Source organism: Olea europaea, chromosome 5, assembly GCF_002742605.1.
Source record: "Olea europaea var. sylvestris chromosome 5, O_europaea_v1, whole genome shotgun sequence".
NCBI classification, from domain to species: Eukaryota; Viridiplantae; Streptophyta; class Magnoliopsida; order Lamiales; family Oleaceae; genus Olea; species Olea europaea.
The window spans coordinates 7,511,001-7,535,729 of record NC_036241.1 but is presented as its reverse complement, the minus strand read 5'-3'; the positions used below and the strand labels follow the sequence as shown (position 1 = coordinate 7,535,729).

Sequence of the window (24,729 nt, the reverse complement as noted above, 5' to 3'; positions counted from 1 at the left end):
ACACACCCTTTCTAGTTTGGTTAGACCTTACCAATTGCAACTCAACACATCAACAAATGAATATTTTCTTTATTTTTTATTGTTCAACTCCCAAAAATCAACTAAGCTAATAACCCTTTATCAAAGGTTTAATTCTCTAAAATAAGTGTTTGTGACTTAATCAAGGCATGTAGTACATCTTCTATTTTATGCAATTACTTTTTCTCTTTTCTCTCTTCTTTTTTTTTCCCTTTTTTTCATGTTATGCATAACTTCTCTCTATTAAGCTTTCTAAATTACCTTTATAGCGAGTTTTTGATCAATGACTCCCAAGTCAGATGACTTTAGGGTACCAGATTTTAAATATCCTTACAATCTTAATCACTCAAGTCATAAAAAGATTACGAAAAGACATTTCACGATGAGACAATTATTTCCTTTTTATAAAATGACTAGTACAATGTCCCTTATTAAACATTTATTCTCAAAAATCGATCATTAACTTAAGATTTTCACCTAATTTTCATCTTATTGACTTTAGATAATCCACACAAAATTTAGCACACATGAAATTCACATTCATCTCAATATCTCTTTACAACGAATAAGTCATCCAAAACTATCTTAGAATTGGTTTAAGGATGTATACTTTAGTTGTTATTTAGATTCAGCATCTAAGGTCCACTATCAAATATCGAATCAAATTATTCCTTCATAATGCAAAACATAAATCTTGCACCCCAAAATTATCAAGTTTCACATGAATAAATGTAAACCAACTCTAATGTAGAACTTTTTCACAATTTATAGCATAATACATGATTCCAGATATATTCATAATAGTAGACAAATTTATCAAACCTACATAAGCACACAAAAACAATAATAAATCTAAAAATAAAATATTTTTTTGAACTTTTTTGCACTTGAACAAGCACACAAAATAGTAAAAATAGATAAAAAGTGGATATTTTTCCACCCTCAAACTTATAACAAACGTTGTCTTCAATGTCCAAAAATAAACAAGTAATATACAAAAAAATTAAGGACAAAGAAGGGAACTTAGTACTCCACAAGTATAAATCTGCAGGTGCTGGATGGAGTGGCTTGAAAGTGCTGAATCACTTTCTATGTATCTTCCATTGTTCAATATGTTCAGTTAACATGTTCCTTCAACATAATTATAAAATCAATGATAATTTGGAACAATTTATATTAAGTTTAAACACATCCTAATGGGAAATATGGGGATGAAGATACCCTATACTACTAAAAGCAATGAAAATTACTAATCCTATACATAAAAATAAAAATAAAAGACAAGGAACAAAATTGATTTACCTCAAAATAACACTAATTTATAGTCATTAGCTTGACTTTGCTGTTTTGACTATTCATTGTGGCTTGAAAAGAGAGTTTTCAGCTTTGCATTGGTTGCACTAGCAGTTGTCATTCAATTAATCTTTAAGCCTCCAACTTACAAAATTTTCATTTTTTTTCCTCCGCAACATTTACACCTTCTTCCTTTTTGTTCTTGTTGTTTCCCCAATGGTCGATCTTTCGACATTCGTCAATGTCAAGTGGTTGCTTGAGTGAAGCACTTATTGTGAAGTTTTGTTGTTTTTCTTCTACCCTTAAGATTAATCCACCTTTCAAAATTCATTAACGCTTGTGCAGTTACTAAGAACAGTCTTTCCAAAAGTAAAGGCATGTATTGAACATTTATATTAAGGATGATGAAATCAACATGAAAGAAATTACCTTCAACTTTGATAAGTATATCCTCTAACACTCCATAAAAATACTTGAGTGTCTTGTCAACCAGCTGTAGGATTATTGATGTTGCTTTTGAATAATCAAATCCTAATTTCCTGTAAATAAACAGTGTCATTAGATTAATACTTTCTCCAAACTCAAATAAAAAAATTTAAATCATGTAAATTTCCCATAGAGCAATGTATAGTCAAACTCCCTGGATCTTTTAGTTTAGGAGGAAGCTTGTGTTGTATGATTGCGTTGCACTCTTCAGCCAATGCTACCATTTCATCTTCTAACATCTTTCTCTTCTTGGTTAACATCTCCTTCAAAAATTAGCATAATTTGAAATTTGTAGAATGGCATCAATGAAAGGAATGTTGATGTGAAGTTGTCTGACGACATTTAAGAACTTTTTGAATTGTTTGTCCAATTTATTGTTCAACAACCTTCGAAGGAATGGGACTAGAAGTATGTGTTCATTAACGAGAATTATTTCCTTAACTTGTGGATTGTCCGACTGTTCTTTTTGATTAATAATTGATGATTCTTTAGACTGACCCACTTATTTCTCTCCATGATAGGTACTTGACTCTCCTCGGTGCTTTTCTTCTTCATAGTGATTTCTGGCAGTTGAACTCCACTTCTTGTTGTGATGCCTTGAACCTGTTCCTCTAAGCTATCTTCTAAGTCTTTGAGAGAATGAGATAGGTGGCACATAAACTCAAATAGGATAGTGAGCTTGATTGATGGTGCCTCAATAATAGCATAATTCAATGCTTCAACCATTAATACCTATTTCCTTGGTTTATTTTTTGTGTCACTTGGCAAGATATCCTATACTCTATTGGCCAATGTAGCTGCTATTTGTCCCACCTAAGTTTCCAAATTTTTTATCGTAGCCTACTGGTTTTGAAAATTCGTCTTACTTTTGGTGATGAACTAAGCTACTAATTTTTCCAATGATGACCTCTTCTCTTGCTGTTGTTGAAATCCTGGTGGGTGGGGGTTGCCTTGAATCTGATATCCTTGACCCTGATTATTAACCCATGAGATGTTCAGATGCTTGCTCCAACCTGAATTATAGGTGTTAGAGTAAGGATTGTTCTTGATATCTCTGAATGTTCCATGCACAGCTGATCTACTTAGGTTGATAAACATGCATTAAGGCTAAAGGATGACTTGTATTTATATGATCTCCCCTAACAGCCCCAAACACTAGTGCTGTTTGGTGTGCCATGCTTACTTTCTGAGATAGCTTTTCCAATTTCTTTATTAGTACTTCCAGCTAGGCTGCTATTTCTATCACTACATCTATGTTGTGAGTCTCTGTTGTTTTCCTTGGTACTTCCTTATATATTGGACATATGGACTGATTTTTTTTGCAATTCTCTCAAAAAAAATCACTAAGGCATTGTCCAAAGAAATATCCAAGATTGACCCTCGTGCTGAAGCATTGGCTATATTGTGAAATTCAGGTCTGGGCCTCAATAAAATATGTAGATCTTAGAGTCTTTAGGAATGTTCAGATTTGGCACCTTCTGAAGCAATCTTTGAATCTATCTTATGCTTCTACATAGCTCTCCGCGTCTCTTTGCTCGAAAATATAGACCTCATTTTTTATCTGATGAACTTGAGAAGGTTGGAAGAATTTCAAAGTTAATTTCTACACCATTTCATTCTATGAAACAATACTTCCTGGAATTAGTGAATTTAGCCATTCTCGTATGCCATCATTTAAAGTGTTAGGAAATAGGCGCGGTCGAAAAGCATTAGTAGACATGCCTTTGTGACTGATCATATCGCAAAGTATCAAGAAGTTTACAATAAGTTTAAGAGGATTTTCAATTGATCTTTCAGAGAACCTAATGTCCTAATTATTTTGAAATAAATTCGTGACATTTGGTCAAATGTGGAAGTTGGCCTGCCTAAAAGGTGAATTGAATAAATTTTATATTGCACAGAAGATGAGACGGGATTCGCATAATCCTTAAGAGCTTCTCCACGGTCGACGACTGCTCTTGACGGATCTTGTTGTTATGACAGATCTCGTGGTAATTAAATTTGGTTTTGATTTTGATTTTATTTTTGCTTTTCTATCATTTTTCTTATTTTACTGTGTTCTCTTCTTCGTTGTTTGAAAATTCTTTCAATTTAAGGATCCATTGGTAGGAGCTCGATTTCTCCAAAACCTTGCATAAACTACCAAAATAATAGAGATTATGTATGCAATTAATAGCCTAAAATAACGTAAAAGAAAATTCAAACTTTACATGAAGTAATAAACTCAAATTAAATATTTTATTCATCGGCATCGACGTCAAAAACTTGCTCATGTGAAACCCATAAGCATACGTGACCGTTGTTAGGTAATAGATTTAGTGAGTTTAGAGTATCGTCCTACAGAGAATAAATCCAATTCAAATTTACCAGTTATGAATGTAATTCAAATTATGTAAAACAAAAGAGATTTTGATTTTATACTTTCTAAATAATCTAAGAAAGCAATAAAGGTTTGATTTTAATCAAACTATGGATGATTGTATTGGATTTGGTCTTCGCCTATTGTTTTCTATTTCAATTCTTAGTTTTTAATCTAGTTTCGTTCATACGTTTTTGACAATCGGTAAAGCTAATGTATTTAACTTTCTTTTCCAAGAAAAATCAATTCTATCCTAACTAAAGCCCGAATATATTCCTAACCCAAATTTGAATGGTTAGAACGTATTAAATTTTAGATTATCTATATAATTGCACAAGTGATAAATGTTATTCATAAAATTTATTGCAAATATGTTAATTTTGTTGCATTTTAATCTTATTATGAGTTTTTCAAGACTATGTGCCTGTCTGAGATTGATTTTAAGTGAAAATTTGACCGTTGCATTCTACAGGTGGGTCCCTTTTTTGTAGTAATCATTCACTCATTTTTACTATTTGTCATTACAACTAACTGAGTCAAATATTGCAGCTCTTTCAAACTAACACAATACGGAGCAACAACTAGAAATTTACTTCAAATTTGCCCCAAAATCAATCCAAAACAGACACTATAACAAACAACTAATTATCTAATACATGGTCAATCAACCAAATAATGTAATAGGTATGCAAAATTAATCAAAAAAACATGAGAATTGAACTAAACTTCTAGTCTTGAATTTAAAACAAATAAATAATAGGGTTATCTCATCCAATACAAAAAAGGGATTTAACCTAACATGGTTTTAAATAAACTACAAGAAGAATAATGGAAGAATATCACCTGGATCATGAAAAATATAAAAGATGTTGATGTTTAAGTCGAAAGTTGAAATTTTCAATTTTTGATGTAATTGGCTTAAATTCTTTGCTATGGCTTGATCTTCTTTTTCAAAATATAGCAATTGACCTCTTGTTCTTGATGAATTTGATGATATTATTGTATATGAATAGGCAAGAGAGGCTTCTCCCATGTGTAGCCCTTGTTTCGTATTTGTAAGAGCTTAAAAATAGGTCAAAATCGAATCCAATTTAGGTTTGAAAAGATTTGAATCGTGAATAGAAACTGCTCATTCATATGCAAAATTGCTCGTGAGTACGCACAGGCATAACTCCCGCACGCGCACCATTAAGCCAAATGGCTCTCGGATTAGTGAAAACAATGTACCCTTTTCGCGCCATGATTGCCCACTTGCGCATCGGTTTGAATCGTGACGTCCTTGAGTAGTCTTCGGTATTTTGGTCATTATTTTCTTTTTCGCTATCCAATTGAAGTGATTTAAAATGCGTTGGAAAGATGACTCCAAGGCCTATAATTCTTCTAGAAATACATTTCTCTAGTTCAAACGTTTGCTATCTGAACGAATCTCAAGAGCATAACTTTTTCAGCTGGAAATTGATTTGTAAAAATACTTCGGCTATATTTCACTCATTGACTTCAAATTACATCCAATTGATCATATGTGATCTTTTATCATTATTTTGTGTGTTAGGTGACCTTGCCAAGAAATATTTTTGAAATTATGTGTTAATTTATGAATTATGGATATGTTACATACTTAGATTAATTGATTCTTATTCATGTATAACTTGATACTATTTGCGAACATGAATTAAGTTCAGCATTGTAAAGTAATGGATTGATTAATATTATTGACAGGTTGAAATAGTAAATTTTAAATTACTATAGTATACATCTTTTGACCAAATTTAGAATAGTTTGGGAATGATTATGAATGGGGATTCTATGTGTATAAATTCTTTTGTGGATTATCTAAGGCCAATATGACGAAAATTAGGTGAAAATCTTAAGTTAGGGGTCAATTTTTGAGAATGTGTGTTTAATGAGGGGAACAACACTAATCATAGCCAAAATAATAATAATAATAAAAATAAAAAATACAGAAAGAAAAATGAAAAGAGAAAAGAGAAAAGAGAGAAAAAAGTTATCTCATTATGAAATTTTTCTTCATAGCCGTTGTAAGTTAAGTAATTAAGCCTGCATGGATATCTAAAAACCTAATGCCCTATGATCATTTGATCTGGGAATTAACGGCCTAAAATTCGTCACAAGGTTCATTTAAAAAGTTTAATGGAGGGAAATCTACACATAAGATACTAAAAATTTGACCATCGAGAGTCAGAAATTGAAACAACTCGTGAACATAGAGTGTTTTACTTAATTTTTCACACATACACACATTAGTTTTATGTTGAAAAAGTAGATATTTTTTTGGTAATGCAACCTTGAAGCTGTTTATAGATTTAATACAATGATTCCAATCCGGAGACAAAACGGCATGTTATCTAACCAAAACCTTTGTATGTTGTGTATTTATTAAGTTACGTTATGGTTTTGTTTGAGGATAAACAAATGTTTAAGTTTGGAAGTGTTTGGTAAGTGTATTTCATACACTTATTTAAATCTAAAAATATAGACATATAATAGCTCTTTTGAACAATTAGAGCTTACTCAAGTATAAATACTTAAAAGTTGTATCGGACCACAAAATGAAGATTCAAGACTACTAAGGGTCAAGTGCAATTAGAAGTCAAAAGAAGTAAAATATAATTAAAATATTTTAACAAATAAATTTTTAGCTTCACAAGAATGTTCCAGATTTTAATTGGAGATTGAGACCCATTTTCCGCCTAGTAAACGTTCGAAATGGAAAAGAGCTATCTATAGTAAAATTGTAGCATTTTGAGTTATCTTTACAACCCAATTTGAATCGTCCCAATCTAATATCGAGAGAGAGTTATATAAAAATATTGAAGGATGCGCAATGTTGAGTTTCACCCGAGATACCACCATCATGGCGCCGAGGCGCCACCAAATTACACTCTGTCTTCACAACGCCTACACCTGGATGTATCTAAGGAGCATTTTTCGCCCGTTTTGAAGCTCATAAAAGCCCTACATTCTATACAAGCATGAGGAGTATAAATACAAGTTTTTGATACTGTTGAGGGAATTCCACACATTTAGAGATAGAGAATACAACTAGAGATTGAAGAGCGCAATTCAAGGGAGGAGAACATCAAGAAATTCAAGTTTTGAAGCATTAATTAGGAGAAGAAGATGAAGAAGATCTTGGTGTAAAATTGATTTCTTTTTCTACATCTATATTCATAAACCGATGATGTATTCAATAACATCTTGTTTTTCCCTTTCATTATTAATAAAATTTCATACTATAGCGAACAATGTAACAGAGAGCTCGTGTTCAATACTGCTATATTGCCAGGTTGGTCTTACTGTGGGTACCTATTTTTTTTGGATCATGTTCCTGTAACTTCTACTATATCCAGTACCAGGGATGTCTACATGCTCACAATGGACGAGCTTATTATATCCATAGCTAACATGGCATTGGACACATTTTATCCTGACCAAATATCACATCAACTGTGAGCAGATTTTATTTTGTCCACCATGGACAAGAGAACAATTTTATAACGAATACATAGCATATTTACAACTTCTGTTTATTTGGTAGAGATCCCGATTGAGAAAACTGTGACGCTGACTTTGTTGTTATCAGATTATTAGTCTATAATTAAACATGAACAAACAATGGATGTTAATGGATAGGTTGTCACGTGAGTATAACGCAATGGTCTAGCGGCTCTCGAAGTTTGCAGTACGAAATGTAAATAATTTCTGCTTTATACGACGTCCATGTATGAAATGTGTTAAGTAGGACAAATATTTAGGCTGCGAAGGATTATTTGTTTATTAATGGAATAGATCTGACATACCATACGTGATTATGGCACAGTGAAAGATGTGTGGTAGATAACTCAATGGGTGATGGGTCTTCATTAGGTGGTCAAGGACAAGAAAATAATTCAAATGCTTTTGCTGAAGATTCCATACTTTTGGTATCGTCTACAAATGAAAATTTCATTGATAAATGAACAGACTTTCTTCCCATTTTTTCTTTTACATTGATGATTTATGCATATACTGTTTCATTTTACATATGCTTGCAGTTGTACTTTATAATCAGGTTCAGTTGGAACACAAAAGTCTTGATTGCTTTGTTATATAGGCAGAAAAGTTTCACACGCCAGCATGAATCAGAGAAAGAGGTTGTGGTTTCTTGCAAAGAATTAAAGCAGCTCATTTTGCAGTCATCATCTGTCTGTGAAGCGTAAAGGATACGAATCAATAGTTGGTGGTTTTGTGGAATCAGGTAACCTAATGAATCTGAGAATTGGATAGAAGAAATGAGAGACATGGGACTGAAACTACATCTTTTTGAGATTAGGTAATTTACGGGTATGGGAGATTGGGATCTTTTGAAGACATGTAAAGAAGCACAGTTCAAATGGAAAAAGAAGGGTTTGAATTGGATTAGTTTGTTGTAATATGGTAGTTTCATTTTGGGCATGGTTTCTTGGCTTAAAAAAAATCAGGCTCAGGAATTTTGCTGTCAATTAGAACTTACAATTCTGACTCAAATTCGTGCCCAGAAATTACCTCAATGGGGCAAGACTTGAAAAATCTTCCCAGTTAGTGGATAATTTGAATAAAGATAAAGCTAATTTGGTTATGAAATTGGTGAAGTCATCCGTTCTGATCAGTCCATGGAATGTTCAGGGTTGAAGTTGGATTTGCACGGAAAGCATTTAAGTAGTGCACACTAATTGGTTTGGTGAGATGCAACTGAGATTTATTGCTGGAAATCAGGTGGCTCTGGCTGAAGTTCTGTTGGTGTGTCGCTGGAAAGCGCAATGTTGTGAAAGGTGAATCCCCTTCAAAGGTTTGGCAAAACAGATTATGCTGTGGCTGAAATGTCCGATGAGAATTGATCGAAAGAATATTGGATGTCTTATTGCAAAAGGAAAAGTTTTAAAGGTATGGTTAAACAAATTACCTCCAAATGAGTATGATTCACCAGATGATTCTGCAAAAGCTGATACCTCAGAGAATGTTGCAATGTGTTGACAAAATATCTTGTTTTCCCATCTACACAGAAAGCCAGAACCTGAAGCTATGGTGTTCTTAATGCAATTTTGGTAGTACTAGACAATATAATAACCAAGATTTAGCTACTTCGGTGCTCTAATATTGTCTTGACTATCCATACCAAGCATGCTTTGTGTCAGTTGCTCTTGTGGGTGGTGACAAGAATCAAAACCTGTCATGGAAAACGTTTCAAGAGGTCAAGTAGTGGTTGCCAGTATCTATATAGCTAGTCTCAGATAAAAAGAAACTTTCTTTGCCATTCCTGTCATTATCAAACGACGAATAAATAACATAAATCTGTAGCGTACAAACAGGTATTACTGACTCAAATTATTAGACTATTATCTTGCAATAGAATTTGATTTTTAAAATATAAAGAAGACGAGAGCACAAATCCTTGAACTCTATCAAAAGATGACCAGGTTTTGAAGGCTCAAAATTGCAACTTATCTAACCAACAAGATATACAACAATGCAAGAGTAGACAAATAGTCAGTCTCAATTTACATATATTTTTATATGATTCAAGCAGAGGAAATAGCATATTGCTTAAGATACTGTCTCATCCCCATATCAAAAATGAAATTTACCAGTGCTATTGAAACGTTCTCCATTTTAGTAAAAGAAGAAATTATTCAAGGCAAATCTGTCATCTTGAAACCTCTCAATGAGTTGAAAACAATATGCACGATGAAGTTACCTACTGCCAGCCAGCATATCCAGGAAGTAACCTCACCGTAGCTGCAAAATATGAAAAGCGATACAAAAGTTCATCATTTTTCCAACACAACACAGTAAACATCAGATTTACAGGTAGGATTAGACCAGCTGACATGCTTAAATATAAAAATTCTTCTTCACATGATTTCTTCTGATTCACTAGTGTCCATAATGTTGATGTACTGCTATGTGGACTCGTGCACGTAAAAAACTTCATATGCTAGACTTCGCATTTGCAACACGCATTTTACCAACTTGGATTGCTAGATTTTCTTAAAATAAAGGCATAATAAAGTACTAGGAATTTAGAATGATCAATGATGCAAATGAAATGAAAAATAGCTCTTCAAAACAACTAAGCCCTGAAAATCATAATAAATCAACAATACCAACACCACGAATCAACAGTAGAATTCAGATCATAAATGAAGTCAAGATGAGAAGGCAAATACCGATAAATTAATGGCAATCACTCTACTTGTAACTCTTAAAACCAAGGCATCCACCATATATACATCTTTCCGAGATTTTTGTGTGAAATTGCTTCGGCAATCAGACGACGGGCTTGCCCCTCTACAGCAAGAGGCAACGATGGAGCTGCTCCAACACCAACAACAACTCCTTGTAAACGTGCTTCGATATTACTGATGGCTCGCTGTAGATTCAACCACAGGATATTAGCTTTTATCTAAAAATAATTTGCTATCATATGATCTAGTTAAGTCATATCAGCCCAACTTGTAACGTATATAGCCTATTTAAAACTACTCTTAACAGATAACAAAATAAAGAATAAAGGCTCAAACCTGTGCATGGGGATTTTGAACCTCTACCCCACTGGACTTGTGAGATTTTGTCCATTCGACTAGAGGATCGTGAATAAAAGTCTCAAGAACACTCATGAGTGTTTCCTTGTGCAACCTCAGAATCGAAAGTGTGATCTCGCAGACCCTAAGAAAAATTCCCTCGTATCCAGTAATGCCAAGCCCATCAATCATGTTCTACATGTCCACACAAATTGAGGTCAATGAAGTAAAACTAAGAGGGAGTGCCACAACTGACAGATCTGCCTAAGATTCACATTAACAGAATATGTAGATTCATAAAATATGAGAAAAGCTCTTGTAAATCTAAAAAAATTTGTGGTTGCAGAGCTGGCCACTACTATGCATGTTTATATGTAATCATTTGTATTCCATTTGTCCCCTACCTGCGTCAGCCTGAAAGGCACCAGTTCTGGCTTCTCCAACTGCAGGCCTTTATCAAACAAACAACTGAAATCAACATGAACACAGTCACCTGTGGTAGAATCAAAAAGGATGTTTTCACCATGTCGATCTCCAAGGCCCACTATGTGCCCAACCATGGACCAAACTGCAGTAGTATGTGCATAGGCAACCCGAGCCCTGAACCAAGCAGCTGGTTCAGAAAATGTGTTCAAAAACCATCTATTGAATGCTGGAGGGAACATTGGTAAAATTTTGGTTTTCAGCATTTCATCTTCTGGCATTTTGCCTTGGCATTGGTCATAAATACGCTTAATTTGAGGGTTTGTTTTCTGACGATCAAACTTTCCACAGCTTATATAAATGTCCTGGAGTATATGTCGGAGGCCACGAGTGTGAGGCACCCACTCAACCATGCCACAATCTTCCGTCAGTGGAATCACTGCAAAAGTACGAATGTAAAGCTTCCTCCTACGACTTTCAGTGCTTTTGGATAGTAAACGATTTATCATCGCATTGAATTCCATCATGCGGGCATCTTTCCTAAGGTCATCCTTTGGCTTGCAGAGAAATGGATACTCAAGTCCATCACTACCCAAGAGAATTACCTGCAAGCAATAGAAAATATGGCTTGAGTATAATATGACTTCACTTTCATCTTACAACTCACATAACCACATTCTAGGAAGCTTCTCCAAAGATATCAACTGAATAAGCCAAAATAACATTTCCACTAAAATTTCTTAATCTGAGATGACGTAACTAGTACCGTTGTATAGCAAGTTCGTAGAATCTAATAAAATAAATGAAGATAAACTGTACAATAATTGTAAGTCCATAATGTGAACTAGGAAATGCACATGGTGCTACTATTTTCTGATTCAAATTAGTTTCCCATATACTCTAGCAGATGATAGATATCTCTCAGGAGAACAAGGAATCAGAAGTACACGATATAGATGCAAGGGAAGAGTTAAATTAATGTACGTATTCTACATTGTTACTGCTGAATATGCACACAAAATTATTCAACGCTGGCAAAATAATTCTAAAGATAGAAAATAGTCTAATGTTGGAAACAACCCATCCTAATTAAAACCGGAATAACTGGAATATTGTCTAGTAGGATATGTGCAGAATAGCCTGATTCGGCGATTTGCCTAGAGATTCTCAACAAGAGGGGACCCTGACATACAAGAACTGTAACGTACAGCCAATTGAAAACGTGTCATCATTTTTTCCTTGATATCAATTTCTCCGACCATAGTTTGGAAAATATTTTTCTATTCCACACTCTAGATGACTAGATCTACCATCCTCACTGTATCATGAACCATTTTGGTTGCAGTCTTGATTTTTCACAGACAAAAAAGAAATTTGCATCAAGACTAAGAACCCATAAATCAACTTTGCCTGTCTAACCTATTCTGCAAGAAATTGACTTCAAGCTGGTAATGTGTGTCTAAACTCAGAATTAAACAGGAAGCCAGTCTAGGGATGGCAATTTTATCCCTCCATGAGCCCCGCCACCCCAAACGGTTTCGGGCATTAAATGTTGCCCCGGGGTGGGGAATCCCCACACCACCCCGTTAGTCTAATCATTAAATTAAAAAAAATAAAAAATAAAAAAATTGTTTGAAATCATCCTATCACTAGTTTCTTATGCCAAACCCAAACTGATTAACCAAGCCCATTACCCACTTGCTCATAGAATTTACAAAATAAATAAATAAAGGTATAAACAGGACAGGGGATATCCCTAAGCCAGTAGCTTGAAGTGAATTTGGTAATGGCTGTAGGATACTCTACCAAGTTGTCTCCATGTTGAGACTGGAAGAAGTTTACGGTCTAAAACTTCTTCAGAAATTTGTTGCAGGCTATGCATTTTATCATTCTTCCTTTTTCCGTCCAATTCTTAGATGTATATGTATAAGTCTTATTATACTCTAAGAGAAACTGAGTTTCTAGGAATACCCATTGAGTTCTCTTGACCGGAGTGGATTAATTACACCCCCAACTGGGAATAGGAAAATACATAACGATTTGGCCAAGAAACAAGAGACCAGGGAAAAGAAAAAGAACACAGAAATAGATTACTACTTAAAGTCTTACTTTCTTTGGACGTTGAAGAGAGGAAAGGATCTCAGCCTCTTCCACTATTCCAGATATTGTAGGCAGATCTGTGTACGAGAAGATATCAGATGTTCCAGAATCAGTAATATTCATATCGTATGAAGGTAGATTAACTGTAAGGGATTTCTGGGTTGGCATAATGATTTCCACGGGAATCATCCTCTTCAAGGCACTAAATTCAGTTGATATATTGATTGTTCTTGTCTTTGATTGGCCTGGATGGAAGCACAACCGTATTAGATGATCAACTAGAGTAGCAAACTGTACAAACATGGAATTGGAACCTCCCTGAGAGGATCCTCTTTTTGCAGCTTGTATAATCTCTGCAGCAGCCTCCCTCCTTGACGGAACTGTGGATTTTGTAACTGCTGCCATGGTCCAAAGGGCTTGTTGTGGATATCGCCGGAGAATAGAAGTAATGATATGTTTCACCAAACGGACAGTTTCTTCATTTTGGTGGCAAATTCTTGAAACCAATTGAGGTAAAACAGTTAACCACTGGTAAGTTGGCAAATCCTTTAGACACCCTCTCATTATGCTCATGACCTACATTGTAAAAGGAAGAATGACAAAAGAAAGCATTGTAGTTGAGAAAATAAAGAGAAAAATTAATCGTATGCTTACTACCTTCCCATGGATATTCTTCATATCTTTATTCGATGATTGACCACTTCTGTGATAAATGCTCCCAAATTCAAACCACAATGTTAACAACCTTGGTAGAGCCTGAAATAGGTTCTTGTGGCCCCTGTGAAGCCCCTTCGCATAAAATAAAAGCACATCAGGAAGGTATGTCCACCACCTTCTCTCAGCGCTCGCATTTGTGGAAGCAACGAGAGATAAATTGGATGGAGTTGCTCTAGGAGATTGCTCAGAATTATCTTCCTGTCGTTTTCTAGCATCAACAAGCACTTCATCACAATATTTTGCCATATAGAAGTATCCTTTCTCCCACTTGGGCTGTAGCTCCTTCACCCTGGAATACAGACTTATCACATCTTCCTTCTGCTTTTGCCCAGTGTAATGAATCCACCTGGAATATAGGAGGAGTGTCTTTGCTACATCTTGATTATCATTCATAGATTCGACATTGCAAAGTAAAGGTTGAGGGTTCAAAGGAACTACTGAGAGGCTGGTGATTGATGAAATAGCAGCAGAGCCAACGACATCTGTAGGCATGTTGAGAAGGGATTGTTGCAGCTCTGCAATAGCACCATCAGCTCGCCTAGTGCTCCACAGAAGCTTAGCCTTTTCGATGTAAACATTGGGAGCACCTGCAGCCTCGGCTTCCAAAATTGCCCGATTCGATGTCTCATAGTGACCAGCCGAACGACAAAGCTTCGCATATTGTATCCAGCAATTCCCAACTTGAGCACCAAGACCACTGGCACCAAAAACAAGCCTCCGGAAGGCCAACAGGGGTTCCCTTGCCCAGAGAGATGGTGGACTGAGTTTGAGCCGACTGTCCCAATTTTCCAATACCTTTGAGAATTCCGGTTCGCTGATATCAAAAGTTCTTTCCAAGAAAGACTTGCCATTGAGGAGAGAGTTGAAATCCTCAAGCTCCCGAAGCATGTGAAGCTTTAGAGCAAATGGATACGCGCGTGCATAGGAATCCATCCCAGCAGCAGCCAAAGGAGCAATCAAAGATTGTTTAGACAATGCAATTTTCTCAGCAAGTGAAAATTGATCTTTATTCATTATTGCCTGAAGAATCTTTGCAACATCCATGTCAAAGAGAGCATTGCTTTCCGAGCTGCTACAAAGTAAACCTTCTTCATCAGCCCCAGTCAGGTACTCATCCATCAAGTCCCACCTGCCGAGTCTCCATGCAGCCTGAACACCTTGCATGCACCATGTTTTCTTGTATTGAGGAATCCTGGAAATTAATCCATCCACATGAGTAACCATGGCCTGCAAATGACACATGTTTAGCAAGCAGTTAAGGACATCTGAATGCCTCTGAACAGAAGTAGGTTCCATCTGCAAAGCCTGCTCACAAAAAGTCAACACTTCAGCCCAATTTCCTGCTTTTTTATTTATTAGAAGATGGTCTTGTAAGCTCTTTGACTTTCGTAAACATGCTAAACCTGATAAGCCATCAGGCTCGTCTAAACCACTGTATATTTCCATTAGAAATGAAATGTCCTCATCCTCGAAGACACCACTCCTTTCAGAAGCTGGATTGAATGATCCTGACTTTTCCCGCACATAAGACTCAAAGTACAATAAAGACCTGGCATAAGCCTGACACCTGAAAGATGCCTTGGCAAGGGTCATTTTAGGAATTGCATCCAAGAGCTCTGAGACATGTCTACACTGCACAAGCACCAGGTCCGAACCTGTTGGAAGACTTGTACTCTGATCCTTCAATTTCCCTGATTGTTGCTTAGAATTGGACAATTGAAGAGATTGGGAAAGAGCAAGTTCTTGCTCAACATCATCCACCCATTGGCCTAGATTGTCAAGAAGAGTAAACACAGCTTGAATGCAGACTTCACTTTGCCCAGAATTAATTCCTTGAACAGTAGCAGTGCTATTATCTGAAGTTGCTGCATCAAGAACTGATAGAATCTCCTCTGTTATGCCGTGGCGGGTCTCCTCAGTACCATCACAGACAGCATTCAGGACTAAATAAGGCAGAAGATACATTGCAATTTGCACATCATGGCGCACTATACCTCGACAAGCATTAAAAATAGTTGACCTAGGTCCTGTAGCATGCACTGTCAATTTTTTAATCCAAAAATATATCCATCTTCTGAAAGACATTGAAGGGCGATAAATATGACCAGAAGATGGCAAATCTGCATTTGGAAGCTGAAATCTAGATGTCAAGCAAGGTGCTATTATCTCTTTAACATAATTAGAGAAACGGTCCCACAATCTCTGACCCCTTCCGTACATTTCATTGTCATTATCCGCTCTCTTGGAAGATTTTGACACCTTCAAGGTTGGTTTATTTTGTAGTACTGAAAGTGAACCTAAAACATTCTCATCAAGTGATGCTTCACAACCAGCAAATTTTAGCAGCTCCTGAATAGCCAATGCAGCTGAATCTTGAATAATGGTGTCAGGTGCAGCTCTGAAAGCCCTGGCTAGATGCTTATGGATCAGCTCAAAAATTAAATCATCGTCTGAACATGCAATCTTAAACCGGATGCTTGTGTATCCCTTGACCTTGGCAGGATCTACAGCACCTAGCGCTCCAAGGCAATCAGCACATATCAATTTCAGCCGCTGTCCAACTGAGGTCCTTGATTCCTCTGCACACCCTTTAAGCAGTGATGTAATCAAAGAGCTCATCACATCTGTAACTACATCCCCTTCCTTACTGACCAAAGCCATGACATCCTCCCTTTTCAGGTTCAACAACTTGCTCAACTGAGATGCAACCATGTATCGGACATTCAAATTTTCATGATTCAATCCATCCACAACATCACGTAATTGATCCTTCAAGGACATCGATCCACGCGCTTCTTGTATTGCTTTGTTTACTTCTGCTAGAGAAGGAATGTCGGGTACAGGAGGTAACTCACTGATATGCTGTTTTAAAGCAACTTTATTCTGCAGCACAAGCTCTTCCAAGATATCAACAATCTTTTGCAAATTTGAAGAAGAATTTTCCTTCTCTCTCTCCAAGAAAGGAATCAGAGCAGCAAAAACTTGAGAGATCACATGCTTGGTACTAGAAGGTGACACCAAAGCAAGTTGCTTTATGAAGAAATGCAAGACGGCAAGACCCTCACCCTGAAGCCATTCTTTATTAATGGCATGCATGAGAAGAACCATAATTTTTGGCACATAGGTGCTGAGATGGGAACCCATCAAATTAGTTAGCATCTCTATGCGTGTAATGGCCTGTTTTTGCAATGCCAGATCCTCTGCATGGAGCATTTTTCTATCAATGCTGTTAAGCAGACCAACAAAATGATTTTTTAAAAATCCAGGAAGATCTTCATTACCAGTCAGAATTTTTGCAACTTCTTTTATCATCTGAGGTACCCTAGCTAACCTGAGAAAAATGGATGAAAGCAGTAACATATTTTTCCTTCAACATGAAAATGAAAATCATGGTGAAGTTCCACAAAAAATGGGGTAAGTAGATAATAAAACGAAATGCCATTTGAAGTAAAAACCTAATCACAGTCCGGATAACTAATTTGACAAGTACTAGTTACCAGCTTGATACACTTTTCAAACTGATGGAACATTTTATTTGTCCCCCCCCCCCCCCCCCCCCCCCCCACACAAAAAAAAAAAAAAAAAAAAAAACACACAAAAAAACACACAAAAACAAACCATTTTTGGTCTGCTTGCAAGCCTCAGAGACAGATAATCATAAAGTTCATTTCGAATATGCAGAGCTTTGGCAAGGAGCGGTTCAAATCCTCCTTTATGATGAATGTAGCAGGATCTTTTAATCAATTTTGATGCAGTTAACCTCACAGTCACATGAGGACTATCAAGCTGACCAATCAATAAAATAAGAGAGAACAAATAAAATTGACTGTAAATACTAACAGCTTGCATGATGGCTGCTGTGGCTTCCAGAAGAGTCTCAAAAACCAGGGGATCTTCAGTTGACATCAGAGCATGTTTTATTTTATCCATGAACCTCTGTTCTTTGGATTTATTCACATCATCCTCATTTAAGAATAAACAATTCAAAACACGGTCTTCAAGGAAGAAACTAATCTGGGCACAGAATGCCTGTCTCACAAGCTTTTTCCTGTGAAGGAGTAAAAAATCAATGCATCTTACCCATTCAGATCTAGTTTTAAGCAGAGTTTCTTCAGTTCCATGCAGAAGGATCCGCTTAATCATTCCTACACAGGCAACTTGAACTTCTTCAGATGATTCATCAAATAGGAGCTTGAAAAGGAGGGACTGCAAATGGATATAATTACAACTCAAAAGAAATTCTGTATTCTGGGTGTTAGGCAGATGTAGCACTGTTAAATACGATCCATGATTTAGAGAGACTCTTTGGTCACAGTTTGAACACCAAAATCCTCGCAACAGATAATCTACTGAAAAGTTTTGATTCTCCATTTCCTTCTTCAAGTATAATTTGCATTCACTTTCATACAGTCCAGCTACACCATTACAGGCTCCATAGAAGCATGCCAAATAACCAATACAGAGGGGAATGACTTTCTTAACTTGCTCATTTTTCTCTTTTTCCAGAATTCTGAATAAAAAATTAAGCATGAAGTTATTAGCACATTAAAATGAGCATTGCTAGTCACAATGTCCAATTGTCTATGAGTCAGGTCATTGATTTTAGAGAAATTTGCAGTGAAGGTCCCCAAACTTTAAAAAAAAAGTGAAGCATGGTCCCAAACCTTTCAAAAATGTGTAGTAGATGGACCTCTGTGGACAGTTTCTGTCCAAAGATCCGTTAGTTGACCAAAAGTCAAGCATTTGACCTTAATTTGACCAATTTTAAAAGCACAAAATGGTAACTCTACATTTTCCCACTTTAAAAATAAAATAAAATAAATGAGAGAGATATTTCTTCACCCCAGTCCACCCCACAGCACCACAACCAAACCAAAGGCAAGCCACTCATAAAACCCCCTGCTCCACTAATACACAGGCCACCACCCAAGACTTCAATCACCACCAACCACAAACCCACCAACTAGAATCACCGCCGCCACCACATCTGGGATCTTCAAAAAGATAGAAAATAAAGAACCAATCTTCAGTTTACTGATGAGCTGTATGATTGATAACAGCAGAAAACCTTTTACATTTTGCCTGAGAATTCATGAACAGTATTTATGTGTGTGTTTGAAATCAGTAAACAACTGAAATATGAAATCTTCTATGAGGCAACTTCATTTCTGCGAGAAGTTTATTTTTGGGAGTAAATAACTCAGCAAATTGCACAATTGATTTACCGCAGTAAATTTGAAAAAGATTATGCACTGGCACATTAATCTGTCCAATTTTTATTCGTCTTCTTCAAGGTAATGTTTGTTATTTATCTGGAAAAGTGAGCAATAATGTCGGATTGCAGTGCGAATGAGACCGTGAATCTTCTAGAGAAACTATAATAAGAAAAACCCACAAGAAATTTAGAGAATTTAAACTAGAACCATTTGATATAGCCAGAAGAAATTTAGACTGAAGCATTATTGAAACGATCAAAGAAATTTAGACTGAAGAATTATTGAAACAATCAAAGTAATTAAACCCCATCTGATACGAAATTAATCATATTTTACTGTTCCAAAAATTAAAGCCCTCCAGTTGATCAAATTTCAAAGCAAATTGGATAGCAGATGTACTCCAGGACAGAAAATATTGAGGGTACAGCTCCTCATTATGCAGAAATTTAAAATGGAGCTGATTACTAACATGAAGAACAAAGACAAAACCAAAAGAAGACAAAAGACAATGATGGCTGAAGTGATGCCCACAAGAAAACTAAAGCGTTTCAGGGAAGAAATGAGGGCTTGTGGTCAAGAAAATGAAGAAGCCACAAATATAGCTACAGCATGAAAACATTGACGCAGAAATAAGTCATCCGCTAAAGAAGTACCTCAGCATGCAAAAGCATTACTTTGACATTGGCACAGTATGATTGAAATGTGCATTAAAACATTGACGCAAAAATAAGTCATCCGCTAAAGAAGTACCTCAGCATGCAAAAGCATTACTTTCACAATGGCATAGTATGATTGAAATGTATAAGTTGATTCACCTTACTATTAAGATCAATATACGTGCTAATATTAGTATACAGATAAATGTAAAATTTCACTGTTCACTTACTCCAGCCTGCTGAACATATGTGTCAGGAAACCAAAACCAGAGCTCAGAACAATCGCNCACTGGTTGCAAAAGATCAGCACTATCACCCTCACATTTCAAGAGCATAGGGTTATTCTCTGCAGGAAGTGATCCTAAATAAATAAAATACATGTGATGTGTTATGTAACATAAGACACAGAGTACAATAGAGATTTGTGTTAACAAGCAAGAAACTCAGAAATCTAACAATGACTAGTAAACAAAAGGGTATCATAATGTGGAGATCCAGATACCATCTAAACCTTAAAACTCTCCAAGTTCAAATAACAATTCCTAAAAAGGAGATAATGATACTAGGTACTAATGCTTACAGATGTACCTTCTTAGGTCATTCTGTAGCTATTACTACCAAGCTATAATTGGAAAGCGGCATAAGTTAATCGTGAATAAAGCACAACACCGAATTTGCATAATCTCATCTAAAACAATATGAACAGGAACATAGATAAAACATATGCTTACCAATAACAATTCCATTACCTTGCAAGAGCAATAAGCTGTCGACTGCTTCCAGAAATATGGGCAAATCAAGAGAGAACAGAAGTTCTTGCTTTGCCTGGAAAAACTATCCAAAGTCACAAAGAAACACAGTGCAGATTTTAAAGAACAATAGATGCAAAAGAAAAACACTAACCTGCTCAGACATCCAAGAAATCCAGTCACACATCTGCCGAAATATGCAACAAGAAAGATTGGATTGAGGGTTATCAGAAAAAACAATACAAAGTGTGCTTAGAGCTGTTAAGGCGACTTCTGTCATTAATGGATTGGAGTTCTCTCTAGGAGGTTTTAGAAGTTCAACAAATAAACTTAAGGAGGTACGCATATAATCAGTGTATTCCTGTTTCCCTGGCCGAGTAAAACTATGAGCAAACTGGCTCAGTTCTTCACAATATTTGCTCGGATCCTTACATTTATCATCTATCTTTTGTCGCTTTGTATGCGTCGTGTCTGGGTCCTTAATTGGTCTTTTCCCCCCAATTCTTGAACTATCATCTTCATCATCTCTTGATGTCGATAAACCTGTATCATTTTCATCAGATATTCCACTTCCAACAAGATCAGGACCAAGCCTGGATACAGCAGCCTGAAAGCAGTCTATCAATGGAAAAATAGGCTTGGATGAGCAAAGCACATGAATAAGACATTCTGGCCTCCAGATATGTGGAGGGCAACTTTTAACTATCCGCATATAGGCACTGCACAAGCCAACCTGAAATTTTGTAGAAAAACGAATGTCTAATATATTAGAACAGAACTGCCAGCCAGATATTTAAATGTACCATGTACCAAGTCTGATTGACTCCAAAATCTAAATGCAAAAGCTCGTAGATAACATGACCATACAGACCTACACAATGGATATAACATCATACTGGCAGAAAATAAAATTATTACAAGCAGTAGCTGTTGCGAGCATATTATTGCAAGAGTGACTGTCATCGATATAATGAGCTAACCTTAAGCTCCAGGCTCCTTGTTTTCAGCAGTGATTCAGGAAAGATGTGAACTAACTCTTGAGCTGTAGCATGCATAATGTCATCAGGACAACTAGAATGTAAGGCATGAAGGCTTCCCCCCAACGAAGAATCATAAACGGCACTTCTGCACTCAAAAGGCTGGTATTTGTTAGAGAAAATAACCAAGAGGGTGCAGTTTCAATAGCCAAAGTTACTAAATGAAGCAAGCAACCACAAAGATTTCTAAAAACAAACATCAGACAAATATAAACCAAGTGCCAATAAAATCCAGACGGCAGGAAAGAGAATGCAAATTGATATGGTTCTCCAAGTTTAAAATCATCAAAAACTGTAAAGCCAGTCAAACTAATTTAAAGGGAAGCAGTGGGATAATTAATTAAAAAAGAAAATTTACATGAAACCATTCAACAAAACTATTATTTGCCTTACGAGTAACTTTTGTCTAAATCAACAACAATCCTTGCATTGCTAGGAGTAACAAGCATTACCACTGGACCTGAAGGTATTATCAGTATGGCAAGTGATCCTAGCCCTGGACATGGCCATGATCTAAAAAAAATAATGAAAGAATATGTATATCATGTATCCAACCTGTTCGACAGCATGGCTGCTTGCAAATTCCTCTTGAAGAAATAAAATGGCTTTACAGGAGGTACACAAACTCAAGCTCTAAAAATATTTCTTCTACACGACAGAAATAATACTAGAGCCTCTCTCCTAGTTGTAGATTTTATTTTTTTTGGAAAAAAAAAATGGAAACCAAAACCAACACAGAGAAACGAAATTCAGTAACTAGTCCATTCTAAGCATTTGAATAAGCATAAAGCAGAAATTTTGTACACATAACAATTTTCACTTGGAAATGCGATAGAAGCACAGGCAGATCATGAGAATACCTGAATACTGAAACACCCTCCACAGCTTCGCTTAAGATAGTAATCATTGACCGAATTAAATTTTCAATGGGAACAATGTCATTGTTTTTGCCTGCTCCAATAAGGCGCGCGAAGTCAAAACATGCCTTCATAAAATTTGGGAAGTTAGACATGTAATATTAGGCAAACACTAAAGCATACAGTACAGCAAAAAGAAGTTCTGAAGAAACAGCACCAACTTGCTGTGAAAACTACCAACCATATGCAGATCATCATCTCCATAGGACAAAAGGGTGCAGACAGCCCAAGCAGATGAAGCATCCAGGAGTCCTTCAACATATAAAGTTCCTTCAGTTAGGCATTTACAGAGAAGCTTGATGGCTGAAGTAGCAAAAGGTAGCCACCTATCCTTCCCAGAGAGATTGATCAATATTCCATAGCCATTTGAAGGCTTGCTACATGCTGGAAGATCGCTGAGAAGAGCATTTTCATTTCCAATTCCAGCAAAAGAATCACGGAAACACTTCACTGACACTTTTTTAAATTCTGAAGAGCTTGACTTGTCACTAATTGAAGCTACATAGAACAGATCTACAAAAAAAAATAAAAAAATAAAAAATAAAGAGTGAGAGAGAGAGAGAGAGATGAACCAGCTTAATTTAATGCTTAAAACAAGGCTGTGAAACAAGCTTGTGGAAACAATTCTTTTTCGTTCAAATCTAACCAAGTATGTAAAGATGATGCCAGTGAACTATCTAGGATAAAGCAATTTTATATTCCATGAAAATCGAAAAGGATTACTCTAGGTGTATAGGCTCTGAACTTACAGAGCTCTAACAGACCACTCCCATGGAGGTCAAACCCACGTGGGCCCCTGTGTAATAAACTATGACCAAAAAAACTGCCTTCCCTACCCATTGTGAGTACCCGTAGGATGTCTATAAAATGGAGACCCTGTACTCCCAGCATGGTCCAATCGAAAAACCAAAATGATTATACCCTCATCTAGGATAAAGCAACACTCGTCACTCCTCTGTTGAATCATCTTCCCACCTTCCTCCATTCGCCTAATGAGTAAAACAAATCAAATCCACCCTATATAAACACTTGCAGGTGGTGTAAAGCTACAATCCTTCATTTTTCTTCCTAAAAATTCTTTCTTGAACCCTGTCCTCTGATTTCTTGAATTTCCCCATAAATCTTTTAATGAAGCCCATAAAAATTCACTTGATGTAAGCAAAATCCCACATTCGGTATGGGTTTTACACAAAAATCCCTTATTTGATAGCACAGCAATTTAATTCAACTGAACCCGTTTCAGATTTTTTTTTTTTTTTTTTTTTTTTTTTTTTTAATTTGATAATGCAACAAAGGAAAGACGAGGAAATTAGGTGATTAATGAGTGAAAGATTAACATACCGGAATGAGGGCTCAGCAAAAAAGGGCAAAATGCGACCGATAACAGGAAGCACTGCGCTAGCCTTTCCGTGATAGAAAACGCCCGGGAAATTCTTGGCAGTGTGTGCCAATAGTTTTAGTACAGCAATCACCTCTCTCTCTTTCGCTACAAAAAATTTAAAAAAATAATAAAAAAATAAATCACATAATATGCAAATATATTTATACGCAGAGGAGGTGGGTACCGCCGTACCGGAGGAAGAAGGGACGACATAGGCGTGAAGGAGGTTGGGGAGGACGGCGCGGAATCGGGACTCTAAAGCGTCGTCGTTTTGGTTGTTTAGAGGAGTGGATGACGAGGCCGCTATGCGTTCTCGGAGCTCGTGCACTAGGCTTGAAAGGTTCGCCATTCATGCCCGATAGTGAATTCTTAGTGACTCCCACTCTGAAACTTCTCTCAAACGAGATAATGCTCGCTGATTTGCTTTCCCTCCTATTTCGAATTGTACATCGTGCCTTGTCGGTATAATACAGAAGGCGCGCTTTTTGTCGATTTATTTATTTTTATTTTTATTTTTTCATTTTTTAAAGAGGTTGGACAATATGAATTAATAATTATGCCCCCGTTTGAACCCCACTAATTTTCATTATATTACATTACAATTCATTTTTCTCATTCCTATTTACAACTACACAATCTTCCATAAAATAATATTACACGTAAATTGAAAATTTTTCCTTCTTTTTCAACCACTCTGAAAAGTCTATAGTTCAACCCAAACAACACCTAGAGGGGGGTGAATAGGTGTTTATGCGGAATTTAACAATTTAATTAACTTATGCAACATGTCACATAAATTACGCTTTGTCCAGATTCA

General features: G+C 36.2%; 1 protein-coding gene across 1 annotated transcript; it reads right to left on the bottom strand.

Annotated features, from left to right (window-relative positions):
* Window positions 1-8,063: 8,063 nt before the first annotated feature.
* On the bottom strand, window positions 8,064-24,353 carry LOC111394196 (serine/threonine-protein kinase ATR). The gene is given in 19 exon segments (XM_023019960.1): window positions 8,064-8,976; window positions 9,099-9,362; window positions 9,781-9,931; window positions 10,363-10,565; window positions 10,717-10,911; window positions 11,121-11,744; window positions 13,249-13,815; window positions 13,897-17,323; window positions 17,561-18,466; window positions 20,059-20,114; window positions 20,116-20,189; window positions 20,560-20,653; window positions 20,732-21,310; window positions 21,558-21,702; window positions 22,475-22,599; window positions 22,713-23,044; window positions 23,381-23,520; window positions 23,798-24,017; window positions 24,105-24,353. Coding segments are annotated over 16 exon segments (7,809 nt in total). The 5' UTR covers window positions 24,262-24,353; the 3' UTR covers window positions 8,064-8,976; window positions 9,099-9,362; window positions 9,781-9,931; window positions 10,363-10,397.
* Window positions 24,354-24,729: the final 376 nt, after the last annotated feature.